At 45.2% G+C, this 20609-nt stretch overlaps 1 protein-coding gene across 1 annotated transcript; it reads right to left on the bottom strand.

The window, feature by feature from the left end:
• Positions 1-9167: 9167 nt before the first annotated feature.
• On the bottom strand, positions 9168-20222 carry actr1b (actin related protein 1B). Its single transcript, XM_030434899.1, has 11 exons — positions 20004-20222; positions 18703-18767; positions 18301-18376; positions 15131-15256; positions 14905-15029; positions 13518-13734; positions 13345-13437; positions 13093-13267; positions 12450-12511; positions 11887-11927; positions 9168-11791 (listed from the first exon to the last, which is right to left on the bottom strand). The coding sequence occupies exons 1-11, from the start codon at positions 20049-20051 to the stop codon at positions 11689-11691; spliced, it is 1131 nt and encodes a 376-aa protein (XP_030290759.1). The 5' UTR covers positions 20052-20222; the 3' UTR covers positions 9168-11688.
• Between the last annotated feature and the right edge of the window lie 387 nt (positions 20223-20609).

Here is a 20609-nt window from a genome sequence, read left to right as displayed (position 1 = left end):
TGTGTGGCTTCGTCTGGTAACGTGATGCACGACGTCTGGAAGAGAAGAACAAGTTATAACTGGAAGGTCTGAGCGGGTCAAACAGGAACACAACACGTGTGTCATTGATCGTGTCTCGCTCACTGCGACGTTATTCTGTTATCACTCTGTAAAATGTAAGTTTCACTTTTGACATGACGTGAAAAAAGCAAATCCATTCTGAAAAGAAGCTAGTTTGATGTGACCTTAATTTATTTTACTGTTGAATATCTGGTTCAAATTACGATTAAAAGAATGAAATATTTAATAATAAACATGTTAATATCGTGTTAATAATCAGCCACAGTGTTCAGACTGTTCCTGCCTTCTCTTAAGTCATTAAGTAGCTGATGATAATTGTTCTTTGTGCAGTTATTGTTACAGACTAAGAGACAAAACTCACTGTAAATCAAGTCAAAGACAGATTTGATTGCTGGCATTTATTTTAGATATCCAGATAAAATCATCGTGTCAGCTCGAGTTCACTTCAGATCCGTTCGTGTGACATAATTGATGTTATTTTTTTTCATTTAGCTTCATTTTGAGGAGATTATGACCGAGTTTTGATTCTTGTGTGAACTGTTCCTTTAAATCGTCTGAGGTCAGGAGAAGCTTGGAGACTTTGAAGAGCTGGATGTTTGGTTCTGGCAGGTTCTGTGTTTTCCTCTCTGCTGTCAGACTCACTTCACTGTTTCACAGATTCGAGCTAATTTGATTAATTAAGCCTCATTCTGTAAAAACACCTGAAGTGTTTGTGTCTCAGCTGCTGGTGTTACAATAATAACTCCACAGCAGATGAACTGGTGCAGCAGCAGCTCTCAGGCGTCTCTCCTGCTGCCTGGAACCGACTGTAAGGATCGTAAGGATCCAGGTCAAGGCCTCGGTCCGGTCCCACCCCTCAACCCTCTAAACCTCAATCACAGTCCTGCAGCAGACCAGGACGTCGTGGAGCCTCCGTCTCTCCGGGAAATCCCAGAGAAGTGGACCGTTTCTGCACATGAGCGCCCTGACGCAGAGGACAGACTCTGAGTGACGACGTGTCTTATTTTAGGCTGCAGTCGGGGTGTCGGAGACGCCCCAGAATCTTAATTTAACATGACAAGTACATGCAGATAAGATAAGATTCTTCCCACCAGCTGTTCAGGCCCCCGACAACAACAGGGCTGCTGGAGGAGCCGCTACACAATGCAGCAATGTGTGTGTGTGTGTGTGTGTGTGAGTGTGTGTGTGTCTGCAGAGGGATTTGCTGGGCTTTTCGAATGGGTGACTCACTTTGCATACATTAGCATCACTTTGATTTATAAAAAGAATAAACAGAGGACGTTTAACGAGGCGACGCTCCGGGAGAGAAAAGAATCAGACAAGAAGCTCGACTGGAGTCAGAAAGTGCTGCTGCTGAGAGGAGAAGGTGCTGAGAGGAGAGAGATAACAGGGAGCTCCTCCGTCTCCTCCGTCTCCTCCGTCTCCTCCCTGTCCCCCCGTTTCCTTGGTTACCTGGGATGGCACACACACACACACACACACACACACACATGCTGAGTGTAGAAGCATTTCACAAGGCTGGCATGAAATGTGGTGGAATCATTTTTGTGAGAGTGCCACTTTGAACACACACACAAACACACACACACACAAACACACAGTCAAACACACACGCATACACACAAAGAGAAACCATCAGTGTCTCCATGTGGTGATTGATCAAATGAATGCTGTTCTAACGTTGCTTTAAGAATCATTAAAGGTACGATACGTAAGAATAAGAACAATCAATCCCGGAGGAATCTCCAGCTGTAGCGGTCGTTAGCTACTTAGCTCAGTTAGCCGTGCAGCTAGTGGTCCAGGCTCAGAGCAGCAGGAAAGTGTTGGTGTTGACAATGAAAGCACCGGAGCTCTGAGCCTGGACGGGTCGGGGCGAGCTGGTTAGCATGATCAACATTACAACACACTGCACAGACGTCATAACGCCAAAGCTGCTACACCCACGTTTGTTGATACTTTGAGGGATCACATGAAAGAAACGGGTTGTTACACATTTCCCAGGTTGCACCAGCAGGTCAGACAAGCGACAGACAGACGAGCTACACAAATATAATTGACTCTGTCGTCTGTAGAAACCAACTGAACACGGGAACGTTTAGTTCACGTGACGAGTTCCAGAAGTCAGAAAAGATTCAAAATCCCTCCATCATTTACCGACGACTCACCGTGATGTCAGCAGTCACTTCCTGGTGGACGACTGGTCGCTGATTCACATCGTGAAATCAGTAAACATGTTTACTTCTGTCGTCCTGTTCAGCCGTAACTGTAACATTTCATCTGTGATTGTTTGCATGTTGTTAGCATGTTGTTAGCATGTTAGCAAAAGCTTGCAGACTTTTGTCTTTGGTGCAAAGAAGCAGGTAGTTTCTGAACGCTAACCAAGTGTTTTTTGTGCCTGAACCTCACTGGAGGGATTCTGTGTCTCTTCAGGATCCCTCCGGAGGAGCTGGACAACCGGATAATCTGCAGGAAATGCATGAATGGGTGGACGGATAGAACTAATTTGTTTATGTGCTTCATAAGCTCCATTCAAAGTGGATTAACATGTTTTAAATTGATCGGGCTCAATAGCAAATTAACCATGTGAGGAGAAAATGACTACAGCCGTCCCTGGAGGGCGATCGGGTCATCGCTTGGTCAAATCCAGACACATGGGCCGACCGTGGCAGTGAAGACAGGAGACAGTTCTGCTGGTATCGATCCAATTCACACTACAATCGATCGTGAAAGGCTGTATTGGTAGTTATTGATATTTTGGGATCAATCTACTTCCTGTTGTTTGTGGTGTTTTTGGTGTTACTCTTTTATAACGTGGCTTGAAGTCCTCAGACGAACACAGCCGGCGTTCTGTGCTTCTGTCGTACGAGACCATAAATTCTGCTCTCTTGGTGTTTGGGTTGATTTACTCCTGGAAAATCTCTCGTCCTCGACTTTCCTCCTGGAGATTAAACGACCCAGCGAAACTCCGAGCTCAGCAGAATAGAAACCTTGGTGTACGTCGGCGGCACGAGGACTCATTTATCACACAGTGCTGCTCGGTTGGAGGTCCGACCTCTCCGGAGAACAAAGCAGAGAGTTCATGTGTGTCACCGTGTCCGACCTCATCTCCAGGATCGAGTCAGCAGACGGCTGAATAATGACGGCGAGGAAATGATTAGATGACTTCCTCGGCGGCGGCTCACCACCTGCTGACTTCCTCATCTCATCTTCACCTCCATCCTGCTCCGTTTGGTGCCGGCAGTCATTTCTCAGAGATGCTGATATTAATCTGATGGTTAATCCATAATTCATCAGGCTGATTTCCATAAAATAACTGGGGTAATATGTGCAGACTTAATATTTTATCAGGAAAGGAAACCAAACAAGCTTCAGCCTGAAAACGCAGACGATCTCTTCTAACGTAACGCAGATTCGACCTGTTCTGAAGCGTCTCTGTCAGACATTTTAACAGCGTTTGGTGTAAATCAGAAGCTGTGGACGAGCCGGGAAGTGAATCATGTTGATCAGAGGTTGGTCTGAAAAAACACCTGGAAATGAGCAGAATCTGACACCAGGGCAAGACGACATTTAGTCATTATTAATTCAGTTATTAAGTTCAGCATTTATGTGTCATGATCTGGACTCAGTGTTGGAGACCGACCCAGTTCACTTCCCGGGTTTGAAAATAATCAGATCTTCTGTGTTAGAAAAGTATTTTCAGGCTGCGATGCATCAGGTGATGATGTAATTACTAAGAAACTTGGCGTAACTCGCTCTTCCTGCTTGTTCCGTTTGTTTGTTATTTCCTGTTTTATTTTGTAGTCATATCTTCCTGGGCCTTTCTACTTCCTGCTCACCTGCTCACCTGTGTTCCCAGGGTTCTGTTCCCACCTGTCTCACATCACTCCCATCAGCACCGTCCTGTTCCCAGCGTCTCTCCACCTCCTACCCTCATTAGTTCAGTTCGTACTAAGCCTGAGTTGTCGTGTCGCCCGTTTGCTCCTCATGTCTTCCTGATTTGTGTCATCAGCATTAAAACTCTCTTCTTCTTCTTCTTCTTCTTGTTCTTCTTCTTCTTCTTGTGTCTGGCTCCTGTTTGAGTTAATCGTAAATGCTGAGCAGGAGACGGAGAGATCTAGAAATCAACATGAAGGCTCAGAGGATTAACAGAGTTTTGTTCTTCTTAATGTCAAACTGATCCTGGATTAGTTCTGTCGAGTGTCGAACAAAGACGTCAGCTCAGAGTTTGTTCGTGTTCGTGTTCGTTCTCTACCGGAGGTGTAAATGATGATGTTTCTCTTCAGGTCTTCTTTGATATCACCAGGAGGAGGAGAGGAGGACTTTATATCATCAGGAGGAGGAGAGGAGGACTTTATATCATCAGGAGGAGGAGAGGAGGACTTTATATCATCAAGAGGAGAGGAGGACTTTATATCATCAGGAGGAGGAGAGGAGGACTTTATATCATCAGGAGGAGGAGAGGAGGACTTTATATCATCAGGAGGAGGAGAGGAGGACTTTATATCATCAGGAGGAGAGGAGGACTTTATATCATCAGGAGGAGGAGAGGAGGACTTTATATCATCAGGAGGAGGAGAGGAGGACTTTATATCATCAGGAGGAGGAGAGGAGGACTTTATATCATCAGGAGGAGGAGAGGAGGACTTTATATCATCAGGAGGAGGAGAGGAGGACTTTATATCATCAGGAGGAGAGGAGGACTTTATATCATCAGGAGGAGGAGAGGAGGACTTTATATCATCAGGAGGAGGAGAGGAGGACTTTATATCATCAGGAGGAGGAGAGGAGGACTTTATATCATCAGGAGGAGGAGAGGAGGACTTTATATCATCAGGAGGAGGAGAGGAGGACTTTATATCATCAGGAGGAGAGGAGGACTTTATATCATCAGGAGGAGAGGAGGACTTTATATCATCAGGAGGAGGAGAGGAGGACTTTATATCATCAGGAGGAGAGGAGGACTTTATATCATCAGGAGGAGGAGAGGAGGACTTTATATCATCAGGAGGAGGAGAGGAGGACTTTATATCATCAGGAGGAGGAGAGGAGGACTTTATATCATCAGGAGGAGGAGAGGAGGACTTTATATCATCGGGAGGAGGAGAGGAGGACTTTATATCATCAGGAGGAGGAGAGGAGGACTTTATATCATCAGGAGGAGAGGAGGACTTTATATCATCAGGAGGAGGAGAGGAGGACTTTATATCATCAGGAGGAGGAGAGGAGGACTTTATATCCTCAGGAGGAGGAGAGGAGGACTTTATATCATCAGGAGGAGGAGAGGAGGACTTTATATCCTCAGGAGGAGGAGAGGAGGACTTTATATCATCAGGAGGAGGAGAGGAGGACTTTATATCATCAGGAGGAGGAGAGGAGGACTTTATATCATCAGGAGGAGAGGACTTTATATCATCGGGAGGAGAGGAGGACTTTATATCATCAGGAGGAGGAGAGGAGGACTTTATATCATCAGGAGGAGGAGAGGAGGACTTTATATCATCAGGAGGAGGAGAGGAGGACTTTATATCATCGGGAGGAGGAGAGGAGGACTTTATATCATCAGGAGGAGAGGAGGACTTTATATCATCAGGAGGAGGAGAGGAGGACTTTATATCATCAGGAGGAGGAGAGGAGGACTTTATATCATCAGCAGGAGAGGAGGACTTTATATCATCAGGAGGAGGAGAGGAGGACTTTATATCATCAGGAGGAGAGGAGGAGGACTTTATATCATCAGGAGGAGGAGAGGAGGACTTTATATCATCAGGAGGAGGAGAGGAGGACTTTATATCATCAGGAGGAGGAGAGGAGGACTTTATATCATCAGGAGGAGGAGAGGAGGACTTTATATCATCAGGAGGAGGAGAGGAGGACTTTATATCATCAGGAGGAGGAGAGGAGGACTTTATATCATCAGGAGGAGGAGAGGACGACTTTATATCATCAGGAGGAGGAGAGGAGGACTTTATATCATCAGGAGGAGGAGAGGACGACTTTATATCATCAGGAGGAGAGAGGACTTATAGGAGGAGAGGAGGACTTTATATCATCAGGAGGAGGAGAGGAGGACTTTATATCATCAGGAGGAGGAGAGGAGGACTTTATATCATCATCAGGAGGAGAGGAGGACTTTATATCATCAGGAGGAGGAGAGGAGGACTTTATATCATCAGGAGGAGGAGAGGACGACTTTATATCATCAGGAGGAGGAGAGGAGGACTTTATATCATCAGGAGGAGGAGAGGAGGACTTTATATCATCAGGAGGAGAGGAGGACTTTATATCATCAGGAGGAGGAGAGGAGGACTTTATATCATCAGGAGGAGGAGAGGAGGACTTTATATCATCATCAGGAGGAGAGGAGGACTTTATATCATCAGGAGGAGGAGAGGAGGACTTTATATCCTCAGGAGGAGAAGAGGAGGACTTTATATCATCATCAGGAGGAGAGGAGGACTTTATATCCTCAGGAGGAGGAGAGGACGACTTTATATCATCAGGGAGGAGGAGAGGAGGACTTTATATCATCAGGAGGAGAGGAGGAGGACTTTATATCATCAGGAGGAGGAGAGGAGGACTTTATATCATCAGGAGGAGGAGAGGAGGACTTTATATCATCAGGAGGAGGAGAGGAGGACTTTATATCATCAGGAGGAGGAGAGGAGGACTTTATATCATCAGGAGGAGGAGAGGACGACTTTATATCATCAGGAGGAGGAGAGGAGGACTTTATATCATCAGGAGGAGGAGAGGAGGACTTTATATCATCAGGAGGAGGAGAGGAGGACTTTATATCATCATCAGGAGGAGAGGAGGACTTTATATCATCAGGAGGAGGAGAGGAGGACTTTATATCATCAGGAGGAGGAGAGGACGACTTTATATCATCAGGAGGAGGAGAGGAGGACTTTATATCATCAGGAGGAGGAGAGGAGGACTTTATATCATCATCAGGAGGAGAGGAGGACTTTATATCATCAGGAGGAGGAGAGGAGGACTTTATATCATCATCAGGAGGAGAGGAGGACTTTATATCATCAGGAGGAGGAGAGGAGGACTTTATATCCTCAGGAGGAGAAGAGGAGGACTTTATATCATCATCAGGAGGAGAGGAGGACTTTATATCCTCAGGAGGAGGAGAGGACGACTTTATATCATCAGGAGGAGGAGAGGAGGACTTTATATCATCAGGAGGAGAGGAGGAGGACTTTATATCATCAGGAGGAGGAGAGGAGGACTTTATATCATCAGGAGGAGGAGAGGAGGACTTTATATCATCAGGAGGAGAGGACGACTTTATATCATCAGGAGGAGGAGAGGAGGACTTTATATCATCAGGAGGAGGAGAGGAGGACTTTATATCCTCAGGAGGAGGAGAGGAGGACTTTATATCATCAGGAGGAGGAGAGGAGGACTTTATATCATCAGGAGGAGGAGAGGAGGACTTTATATCATCAGGAGGAGGAGAGGAGGACTTTATATCATCAGGAGGAGAGGAGGACTTTATATCATCAGGAGGAGGAGAGGAGGACTTTATATCATCAGGAGGAGGAGAGGAGGACTTTATATCATCAGGAGGAGGAGAGGAGGACTTTATATCATCAGGAGGAGGAGAGGAGGACTTTATATCATCAGGAGGAGGAGAGGAGAGGATATAGATTTTTGGGTAAACGTCCCTTTAATCTTCGTGCATGTCTGAGATTAAATCATCTGATCAGACTTTTTAAATGTTATTGATCCAGATGGATGATGAATCGACACAGTTGGATGTTTGTGATGCTGAGATATTTTTTCTGCTCCGTTTCCGATTACTTTTGCACATCGGACATGTTTTCAGTCGAGCTGTCACAGATACTGAACATCAGTCTCAGATTACATTTTGTGCAGCTGTAACTTATTATCATGAAACTGAAACTGAGTATTCTGCCTTCAAATGTTCGTACGTTCGTCACAAGTATTTAAAAACATATTCCAGTGATTATGTTTATGTTCATATTCTGTTAATAAATCTCTAATATCACCTGCAGACGACACTGAGGGCCGTAAAGTACAACTGCTCCTGAACGCAACGTCATCAATCATTTCAATTATTAGAGATATTAAATAATTTCTGTTCTGTTTCATTTGTAATCATCTATTTGTTTGTCATTATTCTCGACATATTGAAGTTTCTGTTGACCTGAACGACATTAAATCATCACACAGGTCACAAACGTTGATCCTCACAGAGACGAACCGATGCTGAAACATCACAAACCTTCATGAAGAGACTGAAGAAGATTCAGACTGATAAACTTCACTGATGCTGTCAGAGCGACACCTGGTGGTGAACACACAAACTGCACCACTCTCACAGTTTCTCTCTGTGGCTTTAACTTCTGCGTACACAATGTTTAATCCTGTTATAAATAAAAAGAATAAATCAAGTAGTTTGAGTTGTGATTCATGACAAAGTGCGAGTTCAGCTGACTCGTCTTCATCGAGGGTTAAATAAGGAATCAATCGTTTTATTTTCACTGTCGAATTATCTGTTGATTATTTTCTTGATTATTTTCTTGATTTCTTGTTCGATCTTTAAATTGTCATTGTTTCATCGTCCCTCCTCAGTTTACCATCAGAGGAGAGAAACCAGAAAAGATTCACGTTTAACAAACTGGAATCAGAGAATTTAGACCTTTTTTTTTAACTTATAAATGATTCAAACAGATTTATAGATGATCAAACTAGTTGACAACCGATCGATTGATCATTTAGAGGAAAAACTGCCCAAATGTTCTGCTGACAGCTTCTTCAATGTGAAGATTTTCTGTTTTTTATCACTTTAAACTGAATATGAGGGCTGAAAGTATAAAATATGATTTACTCTCAACTAATCTTTTCTTGTTTAATTGATTATTTTGGTCAGAAAATGGTAAAAAATGTCGATCTGTGTTTCGTCCTTCAGTTACTGTCACAGAGGAAAGAAACCAGAAATTGACATTTAACAAGCTGACATGTGTTCTTCTTTAAAACTGATTATCAAAATGAATTTAATAATAAACCTGTGTTGAATCTTTACACCTCCAAAGTGTGAGAAGCAGCTGATGATTCAATGAGGAGACGTCGAGCAGCAGCCATTAACTTATTTATTATATTGAATTTACGAAAAGTAAAAGCAAACACTTGAATAAACAGTTTGTACATTTTTAGTCTGTTATCTGATGGTTTGTGTTGTTGGTGTTGTTCCACTGTACACGAGGCTGATGACGTATGACAACCTTTGTTTCTTTAAAAACACCCAGAAGCAGACGAGGACGCTCCGGCGCTGACGCTCTGGAGTAAGGCGGACACAGGTGAGGACACGACCCCTTCACTGCCACCGAAGACGCAGGAAATCATAAGATCCAGACTGTTGCTAGTACATAGAGAGGGAGGGAGGGAGGGAGGGAGGGGAGGAGGAGGAGGGGAGGAAGATAATACAAAAACTCATCATCAGCCATGTTGGCTCTGTGTGGCCTCTCGGTGTGTGAACATCCAGACTCCAGAGCCCGGCTCGATTGTACACGAGGTTCTGACCCGACATGCATCTGAGTGAAGCTTCAAACAGACACGAGGGGAACTCGACAGACGAAGTGATCAAACAAGAACATTCACAGGAACAAATCCAGCGTTTTCCAACCTGGGTCTCAACATTAGAACCGGTTCTGACCCAGAATAACTTTAAACTATTTGCTTGTGTTGACGTTTGAAAGGTTAGAGAAACTTTTAACGCTGACAACACATTTCTAAATACATGAAAATGAAAAACAAATGTTCTCCCGCTGAACGAACACTCGTCACTAACTTCCTATTCAGCATGCTGCGACTGGCGCTGAGACAACAGGGTGATTAACTAGTTAATCAATCGATTGGAAGATTAATCAGCAACTATATTAACACTCAATTAATTGTTTCAAGCAACAACAACTAAAAAGCTAAACATTTACTGATGTTTGCTCGTTACATGAGGAGCTGCTGCTTCTGTTCGTCGTGTCTTTGGGTTTAAGATTCATGGATTCTGTTCCACCTCACAATTTAGTCAAATCGCGACTTTTTCACAAATTTGAGCAATCGGCCCCCGCAAGCCAAAGTCACTTCCTTGTTTTTGGTTGTAAAGATACAAATACAGATGAAAGTCATCAATTAACGAATAATTTTCAACTGCAAATCACCCAGAAGACGTCGTAAAACGTGCCGACAACAGACGAAACAAACCACATCAGAACTGAGGTGAGCTAAACATTACATTAGTGTCGTGTGAATGTCGACTGACTGTTTGTGTGACTAACTGTGTTTGTGATAAAGAAAGAAGCTTAGAAGAAAAAGTGTGAAATGGTTGAAAAGAAGCTCAACGTGTGTCTGATACACAAAGTAGAATCACAACAATTTAACTGCAGAAAAAAGCCTAAAAACAATCGCAACATGCATCTTTTTTTTTTTTTAGAAAAGCTACCGTGAAATCATGAAATCAATCATCGCAATGATCTCAGAACGACACCCGGAGGGAACGTGAGCGCTGAATTAGTTTTCACTCGTGTCCGTCTGATCGTACACAGAAACTACAGAACGAATCCTGAATGTTGGACGAGTAGAACAGATCCAGTTAACTTTTAGGTTTGGAGCAGATCTGGGAATTATGTCCTTATTATTTTAGTTAATTCCTCTTGGACAGTTTGTGGATCTCTATGAATAGAAGCGTACTGAGGTGGAAAACAGACCCAGGCTGAAAAACACCAGATTTCTCCTCTCAGTGCGTCGACTGCTGTAAACGTGGAACCAAATGAAAAAGACGGCTTTTCTCTCCATTTTGTTTTAATCCCGTCAGCTGACACAAAAAGCTGACTCAACATCTTCCTCGCCAACACAAACAGGTGATGTCATGTTGATGCAGAAACAGATAATAAGATTCGACTCCTGGAGGAGAAATTAAACCGTGTTTAGCTTTGTGCACTTTGGGCCCAGATGGTTCTGATACAGTGGTTCTCTTCAGCCTTTCACCTGCTCGCTACACGTTTCTACAGCACTTCAAACTGTTCTGAACGAGCAGAAACAGACAAATCTCTACAGAGTGACATCAAATAAAAGTCTAAGTCTTCGGTCTGGAATGGAAATTTCAACAGTAGCAAAAAAAAGAAAGAAAAAAAAAAACATTCAGGTTTATTGACATGTCATGATATTCTACACCTCGCAGGGCTTCGCAGGCAGAGAGCGATACCAATACTTCAATGTGGACTAAATAATAATGACGTAGCGTGGCCTGTAGTACGAGTCCACAGAGCTCACCGCTGCCCTCTCACAAACCCTGACGGCCCTCTGTGTGTGTGTGTGTGAATGTTTGGGATGTCTGCAGGGTGGCGGGTGATGTCATCGTCACCCTGCAGCAGGAGGAGGAGGAGGAGGAGGCGCATGAAAAGGAGGTAACTACGGAAACGCCACACATAAACGTGGTGTTTCTCTGGGCGGGGGGGGGGGGAGCAGGAGGCTGACAGGGCTTCGGAAGCGGTGGGGCGGGTAAAGAGGATGATGCACAGGAGGTGCAGGAGTCTCCGACAGTATGATGGGGGAGATTTGAGGGCAGTTCTGGGGGCAATCGCAGGCCGTCGGCGCCGCCTAGAAGGTCTTCCTGTGGATGGCACGTGCTCTGTCTTCTTCGTATTCTCGCTTCGACACCCACATCTTCTTAAAGGTGTCCAACGATGCCAGGATGGAGCCGCTGCAGGAGGACAGGACAGGACGGTTACACATTTTATATAAAAGGTCACATCCTCAGACGTGCTCACAACTCGACTCTGGAGGCTGAATTCTTACCCGATCCATGTGGAGTAGAGCCTCTCTTGGGGAGCAGAGATCTGAACAGGAAGAAAGAAACCGCCGGTCACAAACACACAATTTTACAGAGAACTCAACACAAGCTGTGACTGTGAACGCCTCCCGTCCACCAGATCCTGCTGCAGCTTCCTGTTGTTGTTCCGTCACGTCTCAGGTCCAATCTCACATTCCTGATGAAGCTCAACTTGTTTTGTCGACATTTCACACGTTTTAAAATTAAAACAAGCTGAAATGTCTTCAGCACATAGTTTAGATGTGATAACAGAGTCTCCAAAACAGAAATTCAAACCAAGAATTTTAACATTTACAACAGTAATAAACAGCGGCGCCATAATGTCGCCTTGTAAAAAGCCTGAACTCGCGCTTTAAAAGGTTTGTTTCCTGACTGGACTCCGGATCGATCTGAGCTCGGCTGTGCTGAGACATCGTTCCATTAAATAATTCACCTCAAGTTTGGTCTGAAAGCTCCACAATCCAGAATCAAACTGGAGAGACTTGTTATCACTTTAAATCAGCTCTCGTCCCCTCCAGTAAAGACCCACCTTGATCTTCACGTCTTTGGGTGCCAGCTTCTTCACTTCAGTTAGTAGTCGCTCCCCAAAACCTGAAAGAAAAGAGAGATGGACTCAGTGAGTGAGTGTTCGTATCAGAGACACTCCGAGGGGATAATTAAGTGTTGAAGCAAGAGGAGGATTATCTCCCCTCAAAGCCCCAGTGGAGCAGAGAAAGTTGAGGTCTGTCTTGACTGATAAAAAACATCTGCAGTGAACGACAGCTGCTTCGTTCTGTAACTGTGGATCTGGAGTCCGTCAGCAGGCAGTGAAGGACTCTACCTCTCTGTGATCACACCTCACACTCATCTGACCATCAAGGAAAGTCAAATCCTGCCAAAACGGCAGATGGCTGTTCTCAGTTTGGAATCTGACGAGCTGAACTGAACTTCAGGGTTTGTGTTTCATCTCAATTCTCATCAGTCACGAACAACAACGCTGCAGCTTTACAGTCAAATCACACCGAGGCTCAGAGAACTAAAGAGCCTGTCACCTTCTCAGATTAACCATCAACGAGCACGTGTGTGGAACATGTGGAACATGTGTGGAACATGTGTTGAACATGTGTGGAACATGTGTTGAACATGTGTGGAACATGTGTTGAACATGTGGAACACGTCTTATCACTCATCACCTTTGATCAGTGTGGATCCTCCACACAGCACGATGGTGGAGAACAGTGTGCGTCGGAGGTCCATGTCAGACTTCTGGATGGCGTAGGCCAGGACCTCGTGGATCCCCGAGCTCTCGTCTCCGATCAGGTCGGGTCTGAACAGCAGCTCCGGAGCTCGGAACCGGGCCGGACCGATCTGAAAGGGAGGCCACACATCAGGACTTGTGCACAGAGAGAGATTTTACATCTTTCCAGAACATTTGCAGGACTCACGTTTAAAGTGCTTCCATCAGGGAGGACGTACTGAGCCTTCTCTGTTTCTAAAGTCTCGTCCTTCTGCGGGTTGAGGGACAGATAACAGGCTCTCTGCAGAGAGGGAACACGTCCGATTAGTCAAAGTTAAAGTCATTCAGATTTTAAATCAGCTCACCCGGCCGCGTCTTTACCTCTTTGACAGTACGAACGACCTCGAACTCTGCAGAGGTGTTGAAGTTGTAGCCTTCCTTGCGCAGCAGCAGACGGAGGTACCGCGAGACGTCCCGCCCGGCGATGTCCACCCGCATGATGGAGTGTGGGATGGCGAAGCCCTCGTAGATGGGCACGACGTGGGTCACACCGTCCCCTGAATCCAGAACGACACCGGTGGTGCGACCTGTGGCGTACCTGCAGGAAACAGAAGCCGTCAGCTGTCTGGATGCTCCTGTTTGATAAAGGTTAGCCGGATCATTAAGAGACGCTAAAGGTCAGAGATAATGTTCAGGTTCTTGTTAGTCCTCCAATCATGAGGAACATTGGGTTTCGCCTGCACAGACGACACCAGGCTCGCAGCAACAAACCAGCGCATGATTCATCTTCTAGTTTTAGTGATCGAGTGTCTGCTGAGGTTTAATGTTCACATCCTCAGCTGGCAGCAGAAACAACCTCTAGTTCCACAGCGACAAACTGAAGGAGAGGACGGATAACAGCAGGGTTCATGTGTCGATCCTGGAGTAGGTTCATAATAAATATGGTCAGACTCGTAGTGAGTATTTGTACAAAAGAAAGATAGTTATACGGAATATAGATATGGAACCAGAACAGTGAAGCTGAGACAGTTAGACAAACAATGAGCTGAAACTCAGGATGACGCTCCGTAAAGACGAGAGGAGCTGACCTGGTGACGCAGCTGGATTCACCTGACCCAAACAATCAAAAATACAGAACTGGAGAGTTTGTTTCATTAGAGAAGAAAAGCATGACACCGACGGCCTCCACGGAAAACATGTTTCCACTCCTCTCTCGACTGACTTCAGCAAGTTCTGACTGCCCTTCAGCGCTCTCTAACTGTTGAAGTTAACCTGTGATGATAAAACACCTGCCGGGTTCTTTTTCACAGTTCCTGCACCTTTTATAAACTATTTCTAGGGGCTCCTTTCCAGATGGTTCTGTGTAACAATCTGTTAATTCTCTGGAGGTCAATTAGGACCAGACACACCTGACACATTATCATGCGGCTTTGGCCAGAAGCTAAGAGGTGTCGGGCTCGGAGTGAGACTCAGACTGCAGGCGTCTCTGTGACATTGATGTTTGAAACTAATGTTTGTTTTTGTTTTATTTTTCCCTCCAAAAGGACTCTTTTGTGTGTGTATGGTGAGTTTAAGAACAGGCCTTTTCACACAACACCAACACTTTCTTCACCACATGTTGCATCTGTCACACTTCAGTATCATGTCAGCAGTTTACTCAAACCACTAAAAAGTTGCAGGCCTTAACATAACTGAGGAGAGCTTTATGAAGTTGACATCGGGTGAACACGACCATCTAACAGTCAGTCAGTCAGTGAGGCGTACTTACAAGCTGAGGACAGCCTGCATGGAGATGAAGAGAGCAGGAACGTTGAACGTCTCAAAGAAAACCTCTGCAGCCTTCTCCCTGTTCTTGCTGGGGTTGAGCGGAGCTTCAGTCAGCAGAACAGGATGCTACCAAACACAAAGATGCACACAGATCAGGATTAATGAGATCAGACCTGCTGGATGTTTGACCTTTATTGTCTTCCAGCAGGAAGAGAGGAGAAGCTCACTTCCTCGGAGAAAGTCTGCAGCTGCTCCTTGGAGTAAACGTACTGCCAGATCCTCTCCATGTCGTTCCAGTCCTTCACGATCCCGTGCTCCATCGGGTATCGCACCGACAACAAGCCCCGGTGCTCCTGATCATCACAGACAGGCGACACAAATACAAGAGACGTCAGAGTTCAAGCTAAAATATGTTTATCAATTTAACATTCTTCTCTCCTGCTGGGTGTTTCCTCCCTTCCACACAAAGCTCAGAGGACTGATACAGTGACACAATGTCACATGCTTCAAAAACTACATGATGATGAAAGAAAGTGTAACAAAGTCTAACAGCTGCAGTCTCTGTGTTTCATGGCTGAGTGGCAAAAAGAGCCGTTGTGGAGAATCACAGCTCACGTGGTGTTTCAGCTCATGTTTGCCTGAAGGCCGGAGGAAGACTGAGAGGAAGAGCGAGAGGAAGACTGAGAGGAAGACTGAGAGGAAGAGCGAGAGGAAGACCGAGAGGAAGACTGAGAGGAAGAGCGAGAGGAAGACTGAGAGGAAGACTGAGAGGAAGAGCGAGAGGAAGACCGAGAGGAAGACTGAGAGGAAGAGCGAGAGGAAGAGCGAGAGGAAGACTGAGAGGAAGACTGAGAGGAAGAGCGAGAGGAAGACCGAGAGGAAGACTGAGAGGAAGAGCGAGAGGAAGAGCGAGAGGAAGAGCGAGAGGAAGACTGAGAGGAAGACTGAGAGGAAGACTGAGAGGAAGACTGAGAGGAAGAGCAAGAGGAAGACTGTGAGGAAGACTGAGAGGAAGAGCAAGAGGAAGACTGAGAGGAAGACTGAGAGGAAGAGCGAGAGGAAGACTGAGAGGAAGACTGAGAGGAAGACTGAGAGGAAGAGCGAGAGGAAGAGCGAGAGGAAGAGCGAGAGGAAGACTGAGAGGAAGAGCGAGAGGAAGACTGAGAGGAAGACTGAGAGGAAGACTGAGAGGAAGAGCGAGAGGAAGACTGAGAGGAAGACTGAGAGGAAGACTGTGAGGAAGACTGTGAGGAAGACCGAGAGGAAGACCGAGAGGAAGACCGTGAGGAAGAGCGAGAGGAAGACTGTGAGGAAGACTGAGAGGAAGACTGAGAGGAAGACTGAGAGGAAGACTGAGAGGAAGACCGAGAGGAAGAGCGAGAGGAAGACTGAGAGGAAGACTGTGAGGAAGACTGAGAGGAAGACTGTGAGGAAGACTGAGAGGAAGACTGAGAGGAAGACCGAGAGGAAGACCGAGAGGAAGAGCGAGAGGAAGACTGAGAGGAAGACTGAGAGGAAGAGCGAGAGGAAGACTGAGAGGAAGACTGTAAGGAAGACTGAGAGGAAGAGCGAGAGGAAGACTGTGAGGAAGACCGAGAGGAAGACCGAGAGGAAGACCGAGAGGAAGACTGTGAGGAAGACCGAGAGGAAGACCGAGAGGAAGACTGAGAGGAAGACTGAGAGGAAGACTGTGAGGAAGACCGAGAGGAAGACTGAGAGGAAGACTGAGAGGAAGACTGTGAGGAAGACTGAGAGGAAGACTGAGAGGAAGACTGTGAGGAAGACCGAGAGGAAGACTGTGAGGAAGACTGAGAGGAAGACTGTGAGGAAGACTGAGAGGAAGACTGAGAGGAAGACTGAGAGGAAGACTGAGAGGAAGACTGTGAGGAAGACCGAGAGGAAGACTGAGAGGAAGACTGAGAGGAAGACTGAGAGGAAGACTGTGAGGAAGACCGAGAGGAAGACTGTGAGGAAGAGCGAGAGGAAGACTGAGAGGAAGACTGAGAGGAAGACTGAGAGGAAGACCGAGAGGAAGACCGAGAGGAAGACCAAGAGGAAGACTGTGAGGAAGACTGAGAGGAAGACTGAGAGGAAGACTGTGATGTGATCTGATGAATCTGAGATCGGAGGATATCACACTGAATGCTCGGATGATTTAGTGAAATACAGACGCTGCACATCAGCAGACAGACACCATTTCCACTACAAATCTTATTTCCACTACGAAGCTCATTTCTTTTTATACACACACTTTGTGCTTTTTGTCTTAATTTTTTTTTTACAACCATGAACTTGTTTTTTATTCCTTTGCCCGGAGAAGATCTAATTATTTTCTGGTCTTGATCCAGATAAAGGAATGAGACGGGGCGTTTTTCAACATTTTGGTTAATTTTATAGTGAATAAAAGAATGATCTTGATTAAAAGAATCAGCTGAATTTTGGTGGCTGGAATCTATGAGTGAGTGACACCTGATGCAGGTCCTGATACCAACAATCTGGAGCTGAGATAAAGAGGACTCAGAGATGTACCAACGCTTTTCACTCATCTTTTATATATGGATATGACAGATGGTGTGGATCCAGATCTGTGAGCGGAGGATATTTAGACGCAACATTTTAAACACTCAGTGAGAGCTGCACTCAGAAAACATTGGTTGATACGTGGTAAATAACTCCAACGCTCTGATTTTAGCTATTTAATATTATCCATAAGACCAAAATCTACAAAATCATCCTACATAACAGATAATCATCTGCACTGTCTTGTTGTCCTCGCGGCTGGCTGATCCTTGATTAGGACTGTCGGCAGAGGTATGCACTCTACTGAGTGACACTCTAGTTTAAGCACTCTGAGCTACACTTTATGAATGACATGTCAAAATAAATTAGGTGCATTATCAGCGTTATTTTTTATCGTCAGTATATTAAGCTACAGGTGCTGCTGGTGTTGAAAAACCAATTAACCAATGAGAGCTCAGTAGGCGGGACCCTCCTCGTTAGCACGCTGGCTATCTGCTGTAGCTACATCCATGAAAATAGCAACAAACAAATCTGGAGATACGGGGACGAGATTCACGCCTGTGAAGGTTATTATGAAGTCAGACCATAAACACGACGTCAGAGATTTATGTTTTAAACTGAGAGTGCCTTTGTCTAATTAATATGTATTGGTTTGTATTAATTATGTTGTATTGATTCCTTTGGATCCTCTACAGATGAAGGTAAACTTGAACGTGCACCGTGTTTCACTATCTGATGGGAATATGTCTGCCGAGCCTCATTCTGAACAATTCTCACTCTGTGGACAAGAGGAAATGATGCCAGGGAAGCAGGAAGTGTGTGTGTGTGTGTGTGAGTGTGTGTGTGTGTGTGTGTGTGTGTGTGTGTGTGTGTTTACCTCTGCTTTGGGTCCGATGAAGAGGTCTCCCTCCAGGGCTCCTGCCATCACGCGCACATGCTTTGGGCGCCCGACACTGTAACACACACAGAAATAGACATTCAGACAATCGCAAGTAAATTTAACACAGACTCACAAAGTTACACAAAATGTCCGACACCACAGTGGAACTGAAGCCACTGAAACTTTTAGGAGTCTTAGTATCTAATTTTAGTCACAAAGTACCAGTAATCAGCTGGGACCTGCCTCTTAAATGTGAATAGTTTCTGTTTCTCTTTGTTTGACATCTTTGTAGATTATTTATCTTTTGGATTCAGACTGTTGAATCTATATGAACATGCAAACTTGGGCTCTGGGAAACTTCCACATTATGTTTTTAGGAGGAGGACAAGACACACTTACTAGTTTGGGAAGCAGTATTTGGGGATCTGGTCTCCTGCAAAACCAGCCTTGATGACACCCGAACCCTGAAGAAAAAACACCAACATGACATTTACAGCCAGCGTCACAGGGTTATGGCTGAACTAAAGGCTGCATTGCTTTAATCTCTCGGCAGTATGTGTGTGATCGGGAGAGCGAGGTCATAAGACACCGCCTGAGGCCAGCGGCAGTCACACACTCATGCTCAAACACCAGCAGAAACACTGTGGCCCAGATCCCAGGTCTGTCTCAAGAGCTACTTTGTCCTGTCGCCTCACGACGAGCGAGGCTGACTCAAATTTATAACAGCCAGTGTTGAGCCACAGCCAGGTTCTGCTGTATTACTTACTGTTTTTCCTATATTTGTCGAAGAGGAAGCAGTTTTAATGGAGGAAACACAACACTGGTGTTACACTTGATTCTGTGACCCGTCAGTTTACGTGACTAGATTTTGAATTTCATCTGCAGCTAGAAGGTTTTTCTCATGTTTTATAGTGTATTTTGTGGTTCACTGCACTCATAAGTGTTGACTGTTGTGATTTCCATGTATGTGCTGACCGGATACTGACAGCTCAGGTGCTCCAGAGACACACCTGTACTCTGCATTCTCTGCTAGCACACTCATATCAAACGGTCACACAGTGTTTGTTAACTGGAGATCTGGCTTTGCATATTAATAGAGGAACACCTGTCACATACAGTGTGTAACATTAACAACATATGACTAACACAGCTATACCAGAAAATCCTATTCAAAACACAAACAAGCGACGTGATGTTTGCATCCGTTTGTAATCAATGCTAACATCCGTTTGCGCACCGGTGCTACTGTTGATGCTAACGGTACATACAAAGACGTTAGTAGCTCTGAATGAATCCTAACGGCTCAGTCTGACTGCTGCTGACAGCTCAGCCCGCTATGCTAGCTACTTAGCATTACGAACACATTGCAGAGGTGTAATGATACAGCTACAGCACCACAGACAGCTAACATTTAGGAGATAGCCGGCGAATGCTGTAAGCTAGCTCCAGCGTTAGCTAGTGCAGGCTGGGAGAAATCAAGAGACGTTACTGATACGAGCGACTGGAACGACGCTAATGGCGTCTTTAGGTAGAACAATGTAAAGCAATGTTAGCCACTTGTGCACATTTACTGGCGGTGGACGTGGCTGACACCCCGTATTGTTAGCTATAACACAATAGTTAACTAAGCTAGCCGTTAGCAACCGTTCCCAGCCAGCGGCCTCGGTTTGGGTGTGGATGAATGACATCATCATACTTACATTATCAATCACAACCGGCTGGTTAGCTAAAATGTCATAGGATTCCATGACGGACTGGGTGTTTAGGATATGTTTCTATCGATCCGTGCGTGTATTCCTCCCGGTTTAGTGTTTTAATCATGTAAAAGATAACGCCCTGTCACTGTGCACTCTGCCGTCTCGACGCCGCCGCTCCTCTGCTGCTGCTCGGGGTGGGACCGCCTCCCTGCCACAACAACATCAGCGCGGCTCCGCTCTGAGTGACAGGAAGGATCAGCCAATGGTATTCACGTACGTCTTGAGTGACAGGAGGGGATAACCAATCACAGAGCCTCAACGGATAGCCATGCGTTTTGTTTGCTGTCAGCAGCATCTTTGACCAAACCAGAGAAACCCTCACAGAATAAAGCTGCTCTGGGTTATTGTTGTCTGTTCGGTCGATGCAGCAAATTGTCACATCTTACAAATGATTTATAATTGTAAATAAAAAAAACAAACCAAAAAAAACAACAACATATGAATAAAAGCCTACAGATTAATAAAGACAAATTAAGGATTGCCAACAAAAATCCCTTTTGGCTGGTGTTTATAAATACAATTATAAATGTTAACGAGTCTTTAATAAAA

Source organism: Sparus aurata, chromosome 12, assembly GCF_900880675.1.
Source record: "Sparus aurata chromosome 12, fSpaAur1.1, whole genome shotgun sequence".
Lineage (NCBI taxonomy): Eukaryota > Metazoa > Chordata > Actinopteri > Spariformes > Sparidae > Sparus > Sparus aurata.
The sequence above is the reverse complement of the archived record's forward strand: the minus strand, read 5'-3'. Positions and strand labels throughout refer to the sequence as shown.